Source organism: Panthera pardus, unplaced genomic scaffold (assembly GCF_024362965.1).
Source record: "Panthera pardus isolate Hobbes unplaced genomic scaffold, ASM2436296v1 HiC_scaffold_21, whole genome shotgun sequence".
NCBI classification, from domain to species: Eukaryota; Metazoa; Chordata; class Mammalia; order Carnivora; family Felidae; genus Panthera; species Panthera pardus.
This window is the reverse complement of record NW_026526777.1, coordinates 62,284,304-62,308,028: the sequence shown is the minus strand read 5'-3', so window position 1 is coordinate 62,308,028 and position 23,725 is coordinate 62,284,304. Positions and strand designations below refer to the sequence as shown.

Below are 23,725 nucleotides of genomic sequence, written 5' to 3'. Positions count from 1 at the left end.
CACCGTGAAGAAGCAGAGAAAGGCTGTCACATCTATCAGTACTAGAGTTTCAAAGGATTTAGGAAAATGGAAGGTGGGGATGGCTTTAGCCCAGATGCTCCATCCAGGTGGTGCAGACAAGAAGGCAGAGAAGGAGGCAAGGGGACAGAGAGTGGAAGAAGATGCTCTCAAGGATCTGGAAGCTTCCATGGGGTGGAAAACAGGAGTGAAAACTGGACAGAACTGGACAGAGAAGACGTTGCAATCAAACTGCAGAACATGAGACCTAACACATCACATAATAAAGTACATGAAGCAAGAACCTATCTTCTTTAAAGTCATCCTGGCATCACTAGCTGGTTATGGGGACAAGAATGAGAAGTTTAGTTTTCCACTGAGCCTAGGGACAAGTAAGGCACAGAGGAAGGCTAATTATTTCTTAATCCTCCTTATCCTTCAAAGGATCCTGCTTCCTGAGGGCATTTTTTACAATCTTGCCTCTCCCCAAACTCTTATGGCCGTTGTGTTTTTTTGTTTTTTTTTTTTTTAAATGCATAATTTGTTGCACCATTGTATTACATATTATGTTTTTTCATGAGATCCTTCAAGACTGAGTTTTGTTTGAGTGCAGGGAACGTGTTCATTACTTCTATATGTCTGCAAATGCTCAATAAATATTGAAAACTGCTTAAATGGTAACATTTCAGTGCACTGAAGGGATAATATTGACATCTTCCCCTTAGATGTTTTACCAGAATTGGTCACTTCATTTTTAGTAATTTTCTTACCAAATGAAGCTGCACTGGAAAGAAGGGCTATGAACCTGATAACACGAGCATAATCAAAAAGCTAATACTTGAATTCAGAGAAGGGTATAAAGAAGAAAGGAATCAGCTTCTCTCTCTCTCTTAAAAACAAAAGAAGACAAAATTATTTATTTTGTTCACCAAATTAAATACGCACTAAATGAAAAGAATGTTCCTTTTTAATTAGACTCACAGAATATTAATGCTGAACTTGTTTAATGATGAACTTGATTAGTTAAACTGCCTCATTTTATGTATGAGGAAACTGACATTCAGTAGAGGAAGTGGATAGCTCATATCCTACCAGGATGGAAAAGACAACCTCAGTACCAGGAGTATTTTTCTGGGCACAGTACCTGGCCACTGCCTTGAGCTTTATAATCCCAGACAATGATGGTCCTTTCTGTAGTGGCAACAATTCTTTTCAGCTGTGAGAGGTAATCACATCCTGTGATCCAGGAGGTGTCCTGGTAGAAAAACACAGAATTGGGGGAGGAGGACATAATATGTTTTAGTCTATCACTTGGTGATGGTTACTAAAGAGTATGTTAGTTCCATTTTAAGCCTCACTTTGCCCCAGTATTTGCAGGGGAGCCTTGCAACATCTCTGCTTTGATGTCTGGAAGAGAGGCTCTCATCTTTCACACTTGACTCTTGAGTTTTCCAGCACCATCAGCGCGAGAATGATGAGCTCATGCCTGTTGCAGCTCCCTGGATGCACAGAGCCACCCACAGAGCAGGCATCTGTGAGCACTCTTTACTTTCGTGAGAACACCTTTTCATGGGGACATGGGGAGCCCAAGTTAAGCCAGTTCTCTGATCCTGTCCCCATGCATACAATTTTTAGCCAGAAAAGAGCTTAGTGATCATCTGGTCAATAACTAAGTTGAGTCCAATGAGTTTGTCTTGTGTTGCCTAAAGTCACCAAGTTGGCACAGGTGGGATCTGTCATGTCAAAGACACAGGACAAAGCCAGCACAACAGCTCCCACTTATGAATGCCTACTTGTGCTGGACACTGCTGCCTGCTTTCCAGACGTGCGTTAGGGATTCCAACAGCTGTTTCAGCTTAAGAAGCAAAGGCTTCTCTGCCAGGCGGCATGGCTCCATCCTGTGTAGTTCAGGGCATTCAGTGCTTATAAGCAGGGTGAAAGGCAGACATGTCCCCATCTCTCATAAAGCCATCGTGCGACTCTGAAACCAGCTCATCATAGCTTTACAACTGCCACAAGGTCACTTTCCACTTAGAGATATGGATTAAATAAATTATAAGTTGCACTAAAGTTTTCAATGCTATTTTCGAGTTTCCAATACAATATTTTCAAATTATATCCCTTGGCCATTTCCCTGTTGTTCTCACAGCTTGGATTGTGTCCAGGTTTTACATTCCTCAATAGCAGCTGCCCGGAAAAACTTTGGTGAGGCTTTTAAATGGAAGCTTCCAGGGACTGATGTCTCTGAACACTTCTCTGAAATAAATTTAACTTCAGGAAGCAAGGTGAGGGTCCTCTGCTGTTGCTCAAGGTCTAGTTTTGGTCCTAGTCAATAGACATACAATACGAAAACATCTTCTTAGGGCCTACTTGGCACTGCATAGAGCTTGTGATTAGTTATTGAGGATCCATGTCCTCAGCCCCAAATCTGACTGCACTGGGAGTTTATAAAATGTACTCACCCTAACAGTGGTGCTGGTCTGGACTCTCATCTATGAACAAAGGAAGAGAATAATGAAAATTAGTTGACACTACAATTAAAATGGAGAATTTTGGCTTTAAAACAACACATTGTCTCCACAGTTTCCTCTCTCTTGTCATTTATACCTTCCGTGCATTTCCTCCTTTCCCCTAAAAACCTAGCTCTGGGGAAGAATTCACTATTTGCTTCGGGCACAGTGTGTGCTTCTGTGGCTTGTCATTAAAGCCTGTTGACTGTGCCTGTAGAGTCTCACACTGTACTGATGGTTTTTCCCTGTTTGCACACTGCCTTACATTCTTTAGTTATTCGGAGCAACACTGGGTATCAAAACTGGGAATGCAAAATAATACTAACAGCAATGTCAAGAGTAGTCCAAAGGAATGCTAAATAGGTCAATATGAACACAGCTTGAATTGGAAAAGAGAAATACTGTTTCATTTGAAAGTTGTCTCTCAGGTTCCTGAGAGACTTAGGAACATTCTACCCAGTGTGCTTCCTCTTTTACTGGGTTAAGTATCTATTGCATGAATCTTATGCTCTGTACTGTGTTGGTTGAGAATCATAGACTTAGTCCTTGCAGAGCTATAATGAACCTGATCAGACTCATCTTCCCTTAGGGCATGTTAATTGCTTTCAAGGTCAACGTAAGTATTTGAAGTATATTAATGACCTGATATCTTTCGCATGGTCATGTGGTCTTGGGAAAAGTACAGAAAATGGCTGCCCAGAAGGAACAGACGTGAAAAGGGGGAAAAGTAAATTAGATCACTAAAACTGTTAGTCACGGTCATTTCAGACTCTCTTTCATCTGAAGAGTTCAAAGAGGCTTTTTCCAACCGGGACTTTTTTTCCAGATGGGAGGAATTAAGTGCCCTCAGGAAATTGGTGAGCAGAGCACAGAACACCCGTGGTGTTCCTCTTCTATTTCTCTACCTCTATCTTTAGCGGAAAGCATGTGTTTCAATTTCTTTTATCATCTTTAAAAGTTCCTTAACCCTTATAAATATCTTCTGAATTTTTAAAATTCAGCCTTTTGGCAGGAATTTTTATTAATGACATTTACAGTCTATATTACCAACCCCTCTAGAGAGCATCATGAAAATCCTTAACTGTGTTTATTGTACTTTACATTGAGCCTAAATTATGGATTAACCTATTCTGAGATATTTTGCATTATTAATGACTACCTTTTAATAAACTATTCCTGTGACCTACCCTACCAATTATGTTGTTCACAGAATGTGTCACCCTATTTGTAAAACATGCAACTTTCAAAATGCTGTTTATTCTTGGTGTATCAAATCTTAAAAAAATCAGTTTTTAAGCAATTTTTCTCTCCAGTTGCATGGTTTTTATAAGAAACAGATGTGTCTGCATGTTTGTGAGTACGCACGTGTTCATCTATAAATGTGTGAATGAGTGTGTGTGCTCACATGCATGCATGTATGGGTGTGATGTCTCCGGAAATAGGAAAATGCCGCCTCACTTATTTCACATAATCCTGAACTATTTCACTATGAAGTTCATTATTTTCCTTCTCATGTTCTTCTTTACGTATCATCTTACTCTATTTTTGAGGAAATAAAGCTAAAAAATTAGAAGGCACCAGGGAGAAAAAGAGGTGGAGAAAAGCTTTCATATTTATATGAGGCAATCCATTTCTGTTTTCACACTATTTGTCCATAATTGTAACAGCCAATACTTCCTGAGCACTTACAGTGATGCCAAACAAGCACTTTGTATGTATTAACTCCTGCCAATAGCATAGCTACCTCAGGAGAAAAGTTCTCAGGTTCTGAGAGGAGTCGGGCGTGGAGGTTATAAGTAACATGCCCAGGTGCCAGGCAGGGCAGCCAAGCTCCGCATCCCCCACCAGGCACCTGCCACCACACCTCTTCAGGGACCCGGCAGCCTTCTCCACTGCCAGAACCCAGCTGCTCTGATCACTGAAGGGCTAACCACTACTGTTGAAACTGTAATCATGTGATGGTTCTTTTAAATATATTCTACTCGTATAAAGCTTGTCTCTAGTTGAAAATGAACCAATAGGTGGAATTATTTGCTTTCGATATTTAACACCATTCCTTTCAATGTTATAGTGAAACACTGTGTAGTCTGTAACATTATATATTGCAGTAAAATCTCTCCTAGTTTGAAAGTGGAAGACTGAAACCTACAAATTTAGCACTGAGTGACAATAATTGTAAAGAGCAGGGGTACTTATCGTTCATAAAGTGCTTCTGTGTTCATTATCTCATTTACCTCCCCCACAGCCCTCCCAGGGAGGGAAGACCGGTCTGGGTGTTTCATTTTGTAAACGTGAAAGAGACATGAAAACATGTAAGTCAGCTCATTAAGTTTCCTATTTAACAGCATAGCTGGTAAAACAGAGGAGCCGGAATATGAGCCACCTTTTAACTCCACGTCCAAGGTTGTTGTTGGGACCTTCTGTACTTGTTAAGATTATGACAAAATCACGTGGCTTGTGAATTTTTCTGATTTTATCTGAGAAATTTTGCAGGATCATCCTTTAATTGTGCTGATGCCACATGGTTCAGTAAGACTCCCTGAGGAAGACTGCCAGACGCAGTTACCAAAATCTCAGCAATTGCTCCAAAACTTGGCAATCTCCTTATTTTAGTGACATCTGGCTTACTTTTTGGAGTAACTCTGAAATATGGCTTATGGATTCTGCTGCACCTGATACATATGTGTCTACAACACATAGACAAAAGAGAAGAAGGAAGGAAGGATGGAAGGAGGGAGGGAGGAAATAAGGAGGAAGGAAGGAAAGAAGGAAAGAAAAAAGGAGGAAGGAAAGAAGGTAGGTAGGAAAGAAGGAAGGAAGGAAGGAGGAAGGAAGCAAGGAAAGAAGGAGGGAGGAAGGAAGCAAGGTAGGAAGGAAAGAGGAAGGAAGGAAAGAAGGAAAGAAAAAAGGAGGAAGAAAGAAAGGAAGGAGGGAGGGAGGAAGGAAGGAGGATGGATGGAAGGAAGGAAAGAAAGAAGGAGGAAGGGAAGGAAGAAGGAAGGAAGGAAGGAAGTGAAGGAACGATGGAAGGGAGAGAAGAGGGAAGAATCCAACTTTCAAATTACCTGGCTATTAAAGACTGTTATTAATCCTTTCTGAGAAGCTGTTACTAGTAAATCGAACTGAGGGATCTTGACGATGCATTTAATCACATCCCGTCTTCTACTACCTGTCAACAACATAATATTCATTTCATCTCCCAGCACTAAAGATCCTAAAACTAATTTGTTAGGTTTGTTTTTAAAGAAAGAGTAAAGCATCTTTTTTACCTTTTTGCTGAAAAAGTAAAGTAGAATAAAACCATAAAAACCAGCAAGCTTTACTTTTTAATTATCCCCAGAGATACTAAACTGAACCTGTAACCCTTTCCAATTCAATGTGGTGCATGGATTCCCAGAGAAAATGTGTATATGCTCATGCCCCTGGCACATATTTTACAGAAAATGTATATTTTACAGAGAATGTGTTTTCCAAACATCTTTTGGAATCATTCCATTTTGAGATTTCCACATCTTTCAGGAATCCTTTCTTTGAACTGTCACCCTCATGGTTTACACAGAATAAAAGTCTAATATGATCTCAGGCTTTCCAGCATAAAAGAATGAAACCACCTTAATACTGTTAAGGGTTTTTTCTTTGTTTGTTCATTAGTTTTTACTTTGTTTTGAAAACAACGTTGGACACTTTCATTTTCCTTTGCCTGTGTACTGAATTGATAAAACCACATGTATGCAGCTGGGACAGCTGCCTAGCTTCAGTTGTCTGATGATCGTTTCCATGGCCTGATGATGGGCTCTGGTGAGGTCCAAGGGTCGGGCTGAGGAAGGTTGGAAGACAAAGGTGGGCTTGGTTCACAAGTGACTGCAGGAAGTTCAGGTGCTTTTTAAAGAGACACCAGATGCGACTTAGACTACATGCTTCATCTCAGAATGTCTGGGATGAAATGGAGGGCAGGGGCAGATCCTGGGGTTTACCTTCCTCCTTGTGGGCTTCTTCCTCCCCAGAGGGAAGAAAGGAAAGAAAACCCAAAGTGTCAACAGTGGGGAGGGATGGGTCCCAGGCTCAAATTTAAAAAGAAATGACATATGTTCTTGAGACTTCTATGCTGAGATGACCCTCCTCTGTGATTGGCCCAAGTTCACAGTTTTAGAGATACAGGGTTAAACGTCCATGTGATAATTAAGGGAAGTGTAGGAAGGAGTTCTAATTACTTAAAAAAATGAAATTTCAGAAAATTTTAAAGGAAATGTGATTTCATCTTGTGCTTGGGCGTACGGTATTGAGGTGCCATCGTACAGAGCTTGCACTCACTTGAGATATGAACCTTTCCAGAAAAATGTGAATTATTTTCCCCCAACATTCTTTATTTAGGGTCCCTCAGAGCAATGATCATATTTCAAACCTAACCTCAGGTACAATTTCTATTTTACTCTCAATATTTACTTTTGAGAAAATATTAAAACCCATATTGATTTGGAAAAGAAATTAAAAATATCACCTGAAATGACAACTCGCTGTTTTCTAGAAACAAGGAAAACCAAATTGTCTTCATCCATCTGGGAAGCAAGAGTATCTTCTTCAGAGGAGAAGTATCCAAAGATCTAAAATGCCAAACAACACACGTAAACATGTAGAAGATCTCAAAGTTGGCTGTAAAGTCACAGATTTTATGTTGGTTAAATTTAAAGTTTAATTTGGATGAATAGTCAACACCTTGCTTTATAAATGCCAGTGCATGGCCCATAGCAAGAGAAGGTAGTTAATTATGTTCAACACACCATGTGCTGATGGTGCATGATTTTTGAACAGTTACTGATTTTTCTTTTCTTTTTTTTTTTAAATTTTTAAGGTTTATTCATTTTTCAGAGACAGAGGGACAGAGCATGAGGGGGGAGGGTCAGAGAGAGAGGGAGACACAGAATTCAAAGCAGGCTCCAGGCTCCGAGCTGTCAGCACAGAGCCCGATGCAGGGCTCGAACTCACATACCGTGAGATCATGACCTGAGCTGAAGTCGTACACTTAACTGACTGAGCCACCCAGGTGCCCCCTGATTCTTCTTTCTGATGGATGAATTGGTGTACCAGGCTGGTGTCCTTGCTCAGACTGATAGTTCTTTTAGGAGCTAACTTTTGTCTGGAAGCCAAATCAGCCATCATCATACAGGGTCCCAACCGAGAATCTTAACATTGATTTTGGCCACTCTCAAATGGCTACTCTTGCCCATTTTCCATAAATCTTCCTGGGCAAGTTTTTTATCCCTACTCAGGGAAGTTTTGCATTTAAGAGACAGTGCAGTTTCTCTATTTAACCTTTCCAAATCCTAGTCTGTAGGCATGAAAATAAATTACTAGGAAAGAATCCTGGGGAGGAAAAGTAGTCTTTATTTGTGAATAAATTGTCAAATTATGTAATTCCAAGGAATTTGAAAAATTAGATAGCTTCCTTCAATTGTCTTATGAATAAGCAGAAGTATGATTCAAATAAACTAATGACACAGAATATTTCTCTGGCTTTATTTTTTGGAGTAACTCTGAAATTTATGATTTCATTATGAAATGATTATGCAATCATAAACCATATGATTTATGGTTTCTGCTGCACTTGATACACACGTATAATGCATGGACAAAAGGGAAGAAGGAAGGAGTGAAGGAAGGAAGGAAGGAAGGAGAGAAGAGGGAGGAATCGAACCCCCACTGCTGGGTAAATACGACCCCTTGTGTGCCTTGCACCCACACCACTGGGGCTGGTCACCCCCAGAGAAAACCTCCCAGCCTGCTGGACGCGGCCACCAATCGTTGAGGAGCTCCACCTTCCTGGGGCTTTGGTGACTGTCATCCCGTGCTTCTCTAGCTGATCTGGCTCATGGTGCACAGCACCAGTGTCCAGTTTGCTGCACTCGTGTCCCAAACACACGCCCACCATCATTTCACTTTCAACAGCTGCCCTCACCTCCCACGTCAAATGACAGTGCAAGCCCCAGGCAAGAGTTTCCCCAGCATTTCTTGCCACCCTATGTACAAACCCAACCTGGGTTTGGACATGCCCTTTCTCCTTTCCATCCCTTTCAGAGGAAGATGTGTTTCTCTTGTCCTAATCTCTCCACCTGCTCTCTGCATCCATGCCACCCTCAGAGCTTGTCACCTCTCCCCTTATCAGTCCCTCTTTCTCCCTTTCTCCAGACTTCCTTTCAGCATGTTCAGATGTTGCACATCTTAAAAACACAAATACCACAAACCTCCGAAGGGCAATTATGGGAAATAACTCTTAGTCCCTGTCTTGCTTTTCTCATCTCCACCTTCCTGCTCCAAGTGCTGTAACTCCTCCCACTGCTGTTGAACTTGAGTTCCTCTTACAGCTGCATATTGGTTTTCCGTAGTTGTAACAGCAGACACACTCTTTTTGAATTTTGACACCTTTCCCCTTTCTCCCCGTTTGCTGCTGCTACCAAAACAAGTGACTACAAACATAGGGACTTCAACCAACACGCAGTTAGTGGCTCATAGCTCCATGGAAGGCCAACATGGGTCTTGATGGGCTAAAACCCAGATATCCATAGAGACGTGTTCTTTATTGAAGACTTGGGAAGAATCTGTTATAAGCTCATTCAGGTCGTTGGCCTGAGGTCCCTGTTTCCTTGCTGGCTGAGCTGGGGCTGCATTTAGTGCCCAGAGGCGTCTCTTCAGATGAGGACATGGGCCCTCCGTTTCACACCAGCAATGGCCCCCTCAAATCCCCCTCGCATCTGGAAGCCCCTTTGCCATCCACTTCTGTTTATAAGGATTCCTGTGATTACATGGGGCCCACACAGAAAACCCAGGATAATCTCCCTATTTTAATTCAGCTGATTAGTAACATTAATTGCATTTGCAAAATCCTTTTGTGGCAGTACCTAAATCACTGTGTGATTGCATAACCAGGGCACAGGAATCTTGGTGGGGGGGCACCTTTAGAATTCTATCATATCTTCATTTTAAAAATGCAGTTCCGAGGTGCTGAGTGGCTCAGTTTGCTTAGTGTCCAACTCTGGATTTCGACTAAGGATCTCATGGTTACTGAGATTGAGCCCCGCATCGGGCTCTGTACTGAATGTGGAACCTGCTTGGGATTCTCTCTCTCTCTCTGTCTCTCTTTCTGTCTCTTCCCCCACTCTTCTCTCTCTCTCTCTTCCCAAATAAATAAATGAACATTAAACAATAAGTAAAATAAATAAAAATGCAGTTCAGTATAACTTAAATTACTTGTGCAAAATACAACAAAAAATGACAAACACTAGCAACCAATTTAACTCCAGATAATAGTGTGAGATTAATTTTAGATAATAATGTGAAATGATGATGTTAATGACGTTATTTCTGTGCTGATGAATTCCAGTTTTTCGCAGGGGTAGGAGAACTGCACACATATCTGTTGTCACCTAATTTGAAACAACGTTCTATGTGTCTATGATACTTATATTTGATTTTATAATTTTATTTTTTTATGAATATAATTTATGGTCAAATTGGCTTATATATACAATGGAATACTACTTGGCAATGAGAAACAATGAAATCATGCCATTTTGCAGCAACAAGGATGGAACTGGAAGGTATGCTGAGTGAAATGAGTCAGTCAGAGAGTGACAGATCTGTTTTCACTCATATGTGGATCTTGAGAAACTTAACAGAAACTTAACAGAACAAGAAGGGGAAAAGATAGTTATGAACAGAGAGGGAGGGAGGCAAACCACAAGAGATTCTTAAATACAGAGAACAAACTGAGGGTGGATAGGAGATGGGGGAGAGGGAATGAGCACTGGGTGTTGTATGATACCTATATTTTAAAAGCAGTTTACAGATAGCCATTTAACTCAATTTGCAATTTTGGTGTAATTCGTACAGAGATAGTGAGAACATATCTGCTAAATGTCTGAGAACAGATGTGGGAAGATGTCCTTTGAGGGGCCACACTGGTGCTTTAGACTAACACTTAGGTCCAAATGCAGGTTCCAAACCTACAGGTCATGTGACCTCGGGCACATTCTTTCATTTCTCTGTGCCTAAGTTTTCCCATCTGTAAAATACTAATAATTCCCCAAACTTATGCTTTGGTGTCAGAATCAGATGAGGGAATCATGATTGGATTACTTAGGAATTCAGAAGATTAGAAAGTACCTAGATTGCACCACGTGCTGGGTAGGAACTGAATCGAAGTCAACATTTGAGTAAATATCATTCCCAATTTCATGAGACAGTATGGGAAGCAGAGCTCAGGTGTCCTCTTTACTAGCTGAAACCTGTCCACTGGGCACCCCTGCTACCTGCACAGATAGCACATTGTCCATGCAGTCAGTCATATGTGTGTTTTATAGTCACATCTATAGATAGGTACGTGCCCTCTTGCAGGACATCTGCTCTTATCAATGACAAATTGTGCTACTTTTTCTTATAATGTTACACAATAGTACAATGCTTACCATAAGTGATTTCCAAAGGATGCTAAAAATTACAATTTTCTGAGGAAAAATTTAAGAGCCTTTCTACCAGATAAACTCCTTCAGAAGAGACAGGTAAAGGGGAGCCTGGGTGAGTCAGTCGGTTGAGTGCCCGACTTCAGCTCAGGTCATGATCTCACAGTTCGTGAGTTCAAGCCCCAGGTCAGGATCTGTGCAGACAGCCAGAGACTGGAACCTGCTTCGGATTCTGTGTCTCCCCCTCTCTCTGTGTCTCTCTCTCTGCCCTTCTCCTGCTCATACTGTGTCTCTTTCTCTCAAAAAAAAATAAAATAAAATAAAATAATAAAAAAAAGGAGACAGCTAAAGCTTTACATTTTGAAAGGAAATGTTTCAATGTTTGTAATGTTTTTAAAGAGCAGAAAACATCTTTCGTATGATGATCTATAGCCTCAAGGATGTCAAATTTCTCTTTCAACAATTTAGATTTTTTTTTGAATTTATTGCCAAATTGGATTCCATACAACACCCAGTGCTCATCCCAAAAGGTGCCCTCCTCAATACCCATCACCCACCCTCCCCTCCCTCCTACCCCCCATCAACTCTCAGTTTGTTCTCAGTGTTTAAGAGTCTCTTATGCTTTGGTTCTCTCCCACTCTAACCTCTTTTTTTTTTTTTTTTTACTTCCCCTCCCCCACGGGTTTCTGTTAAGTTTCTTAGGATCCACATAAGAGTGAAACCATATGGTATCTGTCTTTCTCTGTATGGCTTATTTCACTTAGCATCACACTCTCCAGTTCCATCCACGTTGCTACAAAGGGCCATATTTCATTCTTTCTCATTGCCACGTAGTATTCCATTGTGTATATAAACCACAATTTCTCTGTCCATTCATCAGTTGATGGACATTTAGGCTCTTTCCACAATTTGGCTATTGTTGAGAGTGCTGCTATAAACATTGGGGTACAAGTGCCCCTATGTATCAGTACTCCTGTATCCCTTGGGTAAATTCCTAGCAGTGCTATTGCTGGGTCATAGGGTAGGTCTATTTTTAATTTTCTGAGGAACCTCCACACTGTTTTCCAGAGCGGCTGCACCAGTTTGCATTCCCACCAACAGTGCAGGAGGGTTCCTGTTTCTCCACATCCTCTCCAGCATCTATAGTCTAGTGATTTGTTCATTTTGGCCACTCTGACTGGCGTGAGGTGATATCTGAGTGTGGTTTTGATTTGTATTTCCCTGATGAGGAGCGATGTTGAGCATCTTTTCATGTGCCTGTTGGTCATCCAGATGTCTTCTTTAGAGAAGTGTCTATTCATGTTTTCTGCCCATTTCTTCACTGGATTATTTGTTTTTTGGGTGTGGAGTTTGGTGAGCTCTTTATAGATTTTGGATACTAGCCCTTTGTCCCATATGTCATTTGCAAATATCTTTTCCCATTCCGTTGGTTGCCTTTTAGTTTTGTTGGTTGTTTCCTTTGCTGTGCAGAAGCTTTTTATCTTCATAAGGTCCCAGTAATTCATTTTTGCTTTTAATTCCCTTGCCTTTGGAGATGTGTCAAGTAAGAAATTGCTGAGGCTGAGGTCAGAGAGGTCTTTTCCTGTTTTCTCCTCTAGAGTTTTGATGGTTTCCTGTCTCACATTCAGGTCCTTTATCCATTTTGAGTTTATTTTTGTGAATGGTGTGAGAAAGTGGTCTAGTTTCAACCTTCTGCATGTTGCTGTCCAGCACCATTTGTTAAAGAGACTGTCTTTTTTCCATCGGATGTTCTTTCCTGCTTTGTCAAAGATTAGTTGGCCATACGTTTGTGGGTCTAGTTCTGGGGTTTCTATTCTATTCCATTGGTCTATGTGTCTGTTTTTGTGCCAATACCATGCTGTCTTGATGATGACAGCTTTGTAGTAGAGGCTAAAGTCTGGGATTGTGGTGCCTCCTGCTTCAGTCTTCTTCTTCAAAATTACTTTGGCTATTCGGGGCCTTTTGTGGTTCCATATGAATTTTAGGATCGCTTGTTCTAGCTTCGAGAAGAATGCTGGTGCAATTTTGTTTGGGATTGCATTGATTGTGTAGATAGCTTTGGGTAATATTGACATTTTGACAATATTAATTTTTCAACCCATGAGCATGGAATATTTTTCCATTTCTTTGTATCTTCTTCAATTTCCTTCATAAGCTTTCTATAGTTTTCAGCATACAGATCTTTTACATCTTTGGTTAGGTTTATTCCTAGGTATTTTATACTTCTTGGTGCAATTGTGAATGGGATCAGTTTCTTTATTTGTCTTTCTGTTGCTTCATTATTAGTGTATAAGAATGCAACTGATTTCTGTACATTGATTTTGTATCCTGTGACTTTGCTGAATTCATGTATCAGTTCTAGCAGACTTTTGGTAGAGTCTATTGGATTTTCCATGTATAGTATCATGTCATCTGCAAAAAGCAAAAGCTTGACTTCATCTTTGCCAATTTTTATGCCTTTGATTTCCTTTTGTTGTCTGATTGCTGATGCTAGCACTTCCAACACTACGTTAAACAACAGTGGTGAGAGTGGACATCCCTGTCGTGTTCCTGATCTCAGGGAAAAAGCTCTCAGTTTTTCCCCATTGAGGATGATGTTAGCTGTGGGCTTTTCATAAATGGCTTTTATGATGTTTAAGTATGTTCCTTCTATCCCGACTTTCTGGAGGATTTTTATTAAGAAAGGATGCTGAATTTTGTCAAATGCTTTTTCTGCATTGATTGATGGGATCATATGGTTCTTATCTTTTCTTTTATTAATGTGATGTATCACGTTGATTGATTTGCGAATGTTGAACCAGCCCTGCATCCCAGGAATGAATCCCACTTGATCATGGTGAATAATTCTTTTTATATGCTGTTGAATTCGATTTGCTAGTATCTTATTGAGAATTTTTGCATAACAATTCAGATTTTAGACAGGTAATTGTGCATGTGACATGCTTAGAGTACTTTATAACTATATAACTATTAAGAATGCATTAGAATATTAATTTTCTTTTAATTATGTTATTTAAAGGACTTGCTCCATGCTTTAAGTGATTCATCTATTTAATTATACTTTTCCTGATTACATAAGGAATATGTAGAACATTCAAAGAAAATAAAAAGCAGAAGAAAATGAAAGCCTCTCTGCACCTTATTTTTTTAGCCTACCCTGGAGCATTTAAAAAATATTTTTGAAGTTAGCAGATACAGTTTTAGATTTATAATAACTCACTTTAAATTCACTTTTGGGAGAACACCGTTATAGGCATTCCATATGGTGTTGCATGCCTCTTTTTAAAATTAGTTTGAGTCTGCTCCCAGAAAAAAAATGTGCTTGTGAATCGCCCACTGGAAACATAGACTAACATTGTGTTGTTGTGTCAGAATCTCCCAGTGACTAGTTTGATAAATTTAAGATAATCACATTACTTTACATCTCTTTATATCTAATTTTTCCTCCTTATAAATTAAAAAGGGAGATCTAGATGTTTTAGTTGAATTATAATTTTTTGCTATTCTATAAATGTCCATTTTTCCAACTGTGTTTGTATCTAAAACCTAGGGGGAAAAGTGTATTTGCATCTAAAAACCTAGAAAAACAAAGTGTACCTTTTTGTGACATTGCTACCATAAAGAAATTTATATTCAAAAACAGTTTTGTATATTCAGTGCCTGACTTTAAAAGAATAAACCTAGTTCTTATTACCTGATAAGATTAACAATGGCTGATAAAAAAAAAATGGTAATCCAAACTGAAAAAAACTTAATCTTCCAGCACTGAATTTCCATTTTACAGATGATGGATCTGAAGCTCAGAAAGGTTAGGTCACATTGCTCAAAATAGAAATGCCTCTTAGGAGCATTGGCACAGATAGTTGGTGACGAAAATGACAGAACAATAAAAGAGGCTTCCTGAACTATTTTCTCCAACCTCATTATCCTTTATATACATACAGTGTGCAGAGGCTGGTCACAAGTGTTTGTATTAAACTTGTGTGTGATTTATAAGGACCCAAGTGATGTGACTGAATAATGTCATATGAAATTACTGAACAGAGAAGGAGAAAATCTCAGATCCAGGATCAAAACTCATTTTTTTCTGTGACTTTAGGTAAGTCAATTAACCTTTCTGTGTTTCATTGTCCTCGTCTTTATTATTGTAATAACATTATCTTCCATAATCTACATGGGGGGGGGTTGTCATGAAGATTAAATGAGAACATAAAAAGGAGGTGTCTGAAAAAACAAATGTGAGTTAATTCTGGTGTTCTAACAGGAAAGGTCAGGAGAAGGAGAAAGAGAGAGTAGATGTGGGAAAGAACAAGGTTGCATTTCCTCATCTACACAATAAAACAATCTGGATTGACTGAATTCATCCATTCATTCATTTATTTCAAGAACAAAAGAGTGTTTTGTTTATTTACAACAAATCATTTGTAACATATTTCTCTCTCTTCAAAACAGAGAACCCTACAAAATACACAGAGGCCAAATTATCCGTTAAAGTAGAACTCCAGGTAAGTGGATTAACCAGAGTTAATTGGTTTGAGCATTGGTTTCCTGAATCTAGGTGTGTGATATAATATAAACAGACTTCTGTTATTTCTTGAAATGCATAAATTATTTGATGTTCACGTGAATCATTTGTTTTGTTTTTAAGTTTATTTATTTATTTTGAGAGAAATAGAGAGAGAGGGAGAGAATCCTAAGCAGATTCCACACCATCATTGCAGAGTCCAATACAGGGCTCGAACTCATGAAAACGTGACATCATGGCTTGAGCTGAAACCAAGAGTTGGATGCTTAATCGACTGAGCCACCAGGCACCCCAACATGAATCATTTTGTTATATACTCATTTGCATATTTTTAGGGATCCAAAAATATCGCATTAGAAATTCCAGCACATGAACCATTGAGTGTGTGAGAAATATTCATTATAAAATTGAGAACAGTAAGGATGATTGTCAACATCATGGCTACTCAAAGTTTAGTGACATAGAATTTAAGGTACCAATAGATGGGACAATATCCAAAGGATTTACACAGTGTGACTGAGCCCAGATCCTTGGAAAAACACGTTCATTTTGTACACTTACAAGATTTAGGAAAAAAACAGCCATTTCTGTATTCCTGAAAAATTACTGACTGTTTTAGTGTTCATTTGATTTCTCAAACTTTTTAAGTCTTTCAGTGGTTAAGGGCTTTTGTTGATATAGATGATAGATAGATAGATAGCTCACATGTATACTTATCTTCTTTTTTTTTTATTTTTAAAAAACAAATTTTTTTTTTAACGTTTATTTATTTTTGAGACAGAGAGAGACAGAGCATGAACAGGGGACGGGCAGAGAGAGAGGGAGACACAGAATCTGAAACAGGCTCCAGGCTCTGAGCTATCAGCACAGAGCCCAACGCGGGGCTCAAACTCACGGACCGTGAGATCATGACCTGAGCCGAAGTCGGACTCTTAACCGACCAAGCCACCCAGGCGCCCTGTATACTTATCTTCTATTTTATTGAATTAGTAGATTAAAAAGGACAAAACAACTGCCTTTGCACTTGCAATCTTGCTTTTAGATCCATCCCTGGGACCTACGCTTATAGAGCCATTTGAACTTTCTGCAATGACAAGACTTTTCTGTAATCTCTCCTATCCAATATGATAGTCTCTGGCCTCATTGGATATTGAACCCTAGAAAAGTAATCAGCACAACTGAGGAGTTGAATTGTTAATTTAATTTAATTTAATTTAATTTAATTTAATTTAATTTAAATGTAACTAGCCCTTGTGACTACTGTTGGTTAGCTCAGCTTTAGAGGGTCCACTCTAGTTCATGATGCTAAGGGGCCATTATCCACTAGGAGTTCATACTTTTAAACCATGTCCTAGATTCCTGAGGCCCCAGAATTCCCTGCCTAAAGGGCTCCAAGCCTCCTTTCAGGCCCATGAAGTCTCTTTTAGGTACATCCTCATGAGGGTGGACCACACACCACTGGTTTGTGCACCCCTAGGACTGAAGAGTCCCCAAGGCAGAGTGTTGATGGAGAAGGAGCTTAGACATATGGGTTGGAGGTATCCATATATGTGCATGCATGGTCCCCCATAATGTGGGATGGGGCCATTGGTGCAAAATTAAGGGAGGTGGGCTGACACTAACTCTCTCCTTGTCTCTATATTTTAGCGTGAAACTGCAAGGTGTGAGAATTTTAAATTCTAATGTGGACTTCCAGGGCAATATTAAGGCATATTTTCAAAATTGGAGGATAAAACATATTTGCTTTAACAATTAGCTGAATTTATAATTTCACATATTATATATATATGTGAATTTATAATTTCACTTATTATATATATATTATATATATAGATATATGAATATATCAAATATTCACATATTTGATATCTAGGCCTCTATTTATACTTGTGCCCAAATAAAAGGGACATTTTGTACATTTGACTTCTCTGTAGAACTAGTTGACAGTAAAGAATTTGACATCGCATTCTTCAGATAAACATTTCCAATCATGGTGGCTACTTATATCATTTTCTTTGAACTTGTGATATTTAAACACACTATATTAAACTTTTTTCTCTTATTCTTATGCTCTTGGAGAACAACGACAAATATCTTCTTATTTTTTCTGATACTGTTCCCAAAGAACAAAGTTGAATACTTTCTATGGTCTGTCCATCTTTCCGTTGTTTGTCAACAAAAATCCATCTTTGTTGATCAGGAGGAATTCCTTCTATGTCTATTTTGACATTTTCTGTGCTTACCGATAAAAATATAATGAGAACAATATATATAACTTTAAAGTTTCCAGTAGCCACATGAAAAAATGTAAAAAAAAAAGAATTAATTTTAATAGTGTATTTGTTTAATCCAATATGTCCAAAATACAATTTCAACATGTAACCGATAGTAAGATATTTTATAATCTTTTTGTGTATTACATCTTTGAAATCCGGTGTGTATTTTACAATTACAGCATATTTCAATTGAGACTAGTTACATTTCCAGTACTAAATAGCCTCAGGTAGCTAGAAGAAGTGTTTTGGGCAGTGCAGGTCTAGAGTTTCTAAGGGTTCAACCTCAAGGATGATGGTCTTTCCTAGTGAAGCTTCTTTGAGATTTTGTGTTGTACCTTCACTGAGGAAAAACAATCCAATGTTTCTCAGTCATTCTTTGACTGTCTTACTAATACAGCTGTCTGGTGTGACCTGAACCATCTAAGCAGGGGGCATATCGGGTCCTGGCCCAACCTTCATTTCAGGTGTTCTAGCTTTAGGAATAACCAGCAGTTACTTTAAAGTTCCATTTAGCGTATTCTGACAAGATGACCATAATTCACTCGAATTTTAGCAACACAAACATTAATTCGTGGTAGTTCCAGAAAAACAGGTCACCATTGTATAGAAATCAGGTAACCATGCTGGACATCTCAGAAATCTTCAGCTGAAAACCCAAGACATGTTGGAAAAGTGACCATTGAATAGAAGGCTTAAATATTTATTTACTTAAAAAAAATTTTTTTTAACGTTTATTTTTGAGACAGAGAGAGACAGAGCATGAACAGGGGAGGGTCAGAGAGAGAGTGAGACACAGAACCCGAAACAGGCTCCAGGCTCTGAGCTGTCAGCACAGAGCCAGACGCGGGGCTCGAACTCACAGACCGCGAGATCATGACCTGAGCCGAAGTCGACCTAACCGACTGAGCCACCCAGGCGCCCCCAGAAGGCTTAAATATTTATAATGCAAGCTCTGCTAAAACATTTCCATGGGCACAACAGGCTTTTAAAAAAAAGAAAGAAAAGAAAAGAAACAAAAAGGAAAGATGGAAGGGAGGAAAGGAGGGAGAGAAAAAAGGAAAAGGAAGTAAGCTTGGCAATTACAATTCGTTGTCTTTGATACATGAGCCTTGTTCTCTGGTAATCCCTTTCCACTTCCACCTAGATATATATTTTTATACATAGGGTGCTTTCATATATTTGCTTTTGATATCATAATCAAGTAAAGATCTAAGTGAACATCATATTTTTACTTTTCATTTCTTGAAAAAAGAAAAAGCTTTAAAAATATGGTACACAGTAGAATCTTCATGCTAATCTGGAGACTGAAGCTTCCAGGCTTGTTAGTACTCACCAGAAGTTTGTGAGAATGTTTTTCAATTTCTAAAAGCAACCTGAAATATTTATAAGAATTATTAAATTGAGAAGAGATATATTAAAATTCAATTACTGATGTGTTGGGTATCTATTAGCTTAGCTGTATTAATTCCAAAAATCTATTTTATTGAATTATTACATTTATAAATATTAACAAATTACTGGGGACAATTGAGATCTTTGTAAATTGAGTGCCTTAATAATTTTCCAGATCTTCTCTTAATCCTTCAGGTAAGTGTGATAGTCTTATACATTCCTTGATAGATTTATCCGTTGACATTTTCTACTATTTGTTATTCTTGTTTTTTTAACAAATTTTTTTTACAAAAATTTAAAATTTATTTTTGAGAGATAGGCAGAACGTGAGCAGGAAAGGGGCAGAGAGAGAGAGGGAAACACAGAATATGAAGCAGGCTCCAGGCTGTAAGCTGTCAGCACAGAGCTGACAGTCAGTTAAGCATCCAATTTTCGCTCAGGTCTTGATTTCGCTGAGCTGAAATCAAGAGTCGGATGCTTAATAGACTGAACCACGCAGGAACCCTAATGGTGGCCATATCTTTATGGAGTTTACACATACCATGTACACATTGTGAGCTTAACCCCTGTGGGAGTAACTTTTTGATTAAATTATTCATCCTGAACAAGGAGAAATAATACCCAGATTTCATACAATGAACATGAAAAGTGACTACCTCACACCAGTCTACAGACACATCAGGGTTGTTGCAGAGCTTCCTGTAAAAACATTTCACATCTTGATTCTTCACTTCTGGACCAAAGAGTTCCTCCACGGCTGCATAAAACTTGTCATAATCAATTGCATCTGCATCGTAACAAAGTGCAGGAACATCGTTATCAGACTTCAAGGACTATATTGCATTTCTCAGCTCCTTTTTCTATTTTCTAATCTATTTCATTATTTCAACCTATTAAAACCAGATTCTGCTGCATTTTAAGGTTCTTTTAATTAGAAACAGAACTTGTCCCTTGATTAAAATATTAGAAGAAAATATTTTACGTTGGTGTTTAGTTTTTCCTCCAAAACTTATATTTCAACTATTTTAGGAGTTTTATTCAGGAATACAAAGATCAGAAAGTGGATTACTTCCTTTCTGTCAGGAAAATTTTTACCAATCAAGAGTGTCTGCTACAGCCCATCTTCAAGGAAAGGGAGTAATTCTTGATAGGTTCTTTGAACCTATTTCGACACCACACACACACACACACACACACACACACACCATACTTGAATATTGATTTTGCCAAACTTGGTGATTCACTTGGGAGCTACTGTTCTGTCTAAAGGCAAGAAGGAATTAGAAGCAAAGGTGCACTGAGAATTTGTTATGTGTGGGAACTGAGCTAGACACTGGAATTAGAATGCAAAATTAGATAGACAAGTTCCCTTCCTCTGGGAATTTATGTCCTAGTGGAAGACACAGCAAACCAACAAGTAAACCAACAAATAAAGTATTTACAGATTGTGATGGGCAAGACTAATTACTAGAGATAGACATTCGATTAATGGTTATCTAATGTGAGAGGTGACAGGACATGAGGAGACTCTGGGATGCTAGAAATGTTCTTTGTCTGGACCTGGTTGGCAGCTGCAGGTATGTTTACCAATGTCCAAATTTGCCGTGCTATATACTTAAGATTAGTTGTGTTCTTTGGGCTCCAATGTATGTATATTATACCTTAGGAGCAAAGTAAAAGTTATTAGGTATAGAGTGAGCTAAGTTCTGGGAAGGAAACCAATAGGGAGCTATGAGAGAATTCTCTATCTATCAGTGTTGGTGGGCAGGGAAGCCTTTCTAAGGACACAAGTAAAAACAGTTAAGCTAAGACCTAATAAGCAAAAAGAATTCAGCCATGTGTAAAGCTAGATAACAGCATTTTAGGCAGAGGCCAACCAAAGACTCATGTTCTGAGAAGGTGTATGGATATGGAGTATAGTGAGGACAGGGAAAGCACTGTGAGGTGAGATTACCAAGAAGGAGGGTTAAGCTGGAGTCAGTAGTTTGTAATTTATTCTAAGCATGAGAGTAAGCATGATGGTAAGGTATTGCCTTAAACTTTTCTCAAAGCACACTGGCTGCTGTAAGGACAGCTATAAAGAGTGACAGCTATAAGAGTGACAGCTATAAACCTAGCAAGGGCTAGTGCATTAATCTGGGATTCAGGTAGTAGAGGCTTGGCCAGAACGATGCACTAGCCAATGTACATCCTGGGCTGTCTTGGAAAGTCCAATTTATACTGATATTCTCAAATTAGTTAATAATAACAAACCCTTTCACTCTTGAAAGTGTCCTCAATTGGATGATAAGTGATATAGACACTGAGAGGTAGCACTGGCGATGGCGAGATATGGTTGGAAGTAGAATGACAAAGACTTATAACTGATTGGAAGCTGTTGGGGGCAGGGGTGGGGAGTGAAGGACAAGCAGGATTCCAGAGCCACAGGTCTCATCCAGGGGAGGATTTGCCGTCTATCTCCCACAGGGACATTGGCAATGTTGACTGTGGACAATTTTGATTGTTGCAGTTAGGAATGGAAGTGCTATGTCATCTAGTAGGTAGAGGCCAGAGATACTAACCATCCCACGATGCACAGGATAGCCCCTCCCTCACCCCACATACACATACACAGAACAAAGAATCATCCAGCCCCAAATGTCAATAGTGCCAAAGTTGAAAAATCCTGTTCTAGAATGACACTCATGGTTTTGGTTTTAAAACTCAGCAAGTATTGGTGTTATTTACCAAAACAGAAGCAACTGAGGAAGGACCATGGGTCTTGGAGGGGGGAGAATAAAGCATTCCCTCTTGGTCTTATTAAATGTAAAATTCCTATGAGATATTCAAATAGTTTAGCTGCTTTAAATTCACACCATTGTGAGTATGATGTGTCTCCTTATAAATGAGTCTCACTGTAAATGCCACTGGATGAGGATGATGAAACTTTCCTTTCCTGGATTATTTTAATTCTCTCAGGTCACTGACAAGATGATCGAACAGTAATATTACACAGATGAATTCCTTGGGTGAATTCCTTGACATCATTTTTGAGATAGACACTGTTACATTAAAAACATTCTCTCTAGTTCTTAGCTTCTTGCCTATCATGAGAAGTAGACCCTATTTTCCAGTACTTATGAATAAATATGAATATATGCTAGTATTAGAAGTCTGATGAAAGTTAAGATTATATTTCTTCTTTCTCAATCTTTTAGGTCAGTCCCTCTCTCATGGAAGGAAATTTATCTGTACTTATTATTTTCTATCAAATCTATACTGTATATCTACATATCTATTGTACACTATACTGTGGCATATTATAGTATAATATTATATAAAATATATATTGCTATATTAAAATATATTCTTTCTGTATAGATACATATTTACATATACATACACATAAACACATATACTATAGAGGAAGGAAGTTTTTCAATGTGGCTTTGTGATTGCAAGCTTTAAGTGAAAGCAAGATTAACTTGTTTGCTTAGCACACATTTCAAGAGTACTTCTTGGATATAAGACTCTGGGCTAACCATAAGGTTATAAAGCCTTCAAAGCACTCACAGTTCAAGTGCTACGGCAAAGAAGAGGCAGGAACACACACATTTCAGCAGGTTAGGTGCAGCAGGGAAATTCCTCAAAATGGCAAGTTAACAGTGTGCTAAGGATGGCTTTGCCTGGGGAAAGTTCTTACAAAGAGATGACATTTGATTTGGGTCTTAAAAGATGAGCAAAAGTTATAGGCACAAAAAAGGAAGAAAGGCACTCTACACTTGGGGAATGACACGTGCAAAATCAGAGTCATAAGTCATTGGGAATGCTGACAAGTTCATATTAGGACAGAAAGTTTATGAAGGGAAGTTCCAGGAGCTGAGGCTGGAAAGGTAGATTGAGGCATGGCTGGGAATAGCCCCGAATGTCAAGTTAACATATATGGACTTTAATGCTGAGTTAATAAGCCAGCAATGTGTCAGTTTAAAAAAAAAATTAAAAGAATAACTCTTGGGACACCTGGGTGGCTGAGTTGGTTGAACATCCCACTCTTGATTTTGACTCAAGTCATGATCCCAGGGTGGTGGGATTGAGCCTCGCATTGGGTTCCAGCTGAGCATGGAACCTGGTTAAGATTCTCTCTCTCCTCCTTTCCCCCTCTCCCTCACTCATGTTCTCTTTCTCTCTTTGTCTAAAAAATTTTCAAAAATAAGGCAATAACACTTGGCAAGAAGACTATTATATTGAAAGGCTGTTGTAATAACCCAAGAGTGAGATACCATCATGAAATAGTCAAAGGTTATAGCAAGATATCTGGCTCAGGAGACTATGTAGATGGAGTCTCTGCTCTAAGGTTGATAGAGAACACAGGCAAGGCTCAAAAAAAAAAAAAAAAAAAAAAAAAAAAAAAAAAAAAAGGAGGCAAAGGAAGAATGAGAAAGGGAAAAAAGGAGAGAGGTGTGATGAGACACCCAGAAGGAGACAGTTTCTGGAAGGAGAGGCAGCAAGCTGCTAATGCAGTGAAATAGCCAAGTAAGCTGGAAAATGAAAACAATTGATTGAATTCGGCAACCGTATTAAGGTGATGAAATA

The 23,725-nt window shown here is 38.8% G+C and overlaps 1 protein-coding gene across 1 annotated transcript in view; it reads right to left on the bottom strand.

Moving 5' to 3' along the window:
* The window catches only part of WDR64 (WD repeat domain 64), a 138,936-nt gene that overhangs the window by 113,418 nt on the left and 1,793 nt on the right, over positions 1 to 23,725 (bottom strand). Inside the window, exons 2-6 of the mRNA XM_019423099.2 lie at positions 19,810 to 19,940; positions 7,006 to 7,108; positions 5,573 to 5,676; positions 2,460 to 2,489; positions 1,142 to 1,252 (exon numbers count right to left, since the gene is read on the bottom strand). Coding sequence (XP_019278644.2) covers positions 1,142 to 1,252; positions 2,460 to 2,489; positions 5,573 to 5,676; positions 7,006 to 7,108; positions 19,810 to 19,940 — 479 coding nt within the window. The remainder of the gene's footprint in view (positions 1 to 1,141; positions 1,253 to 2,459; positions 2,490 to 5,572; positions 5,677 to 7,005; positions 7,109 to 19,809; positions 19,941 to 23,725) is intronic.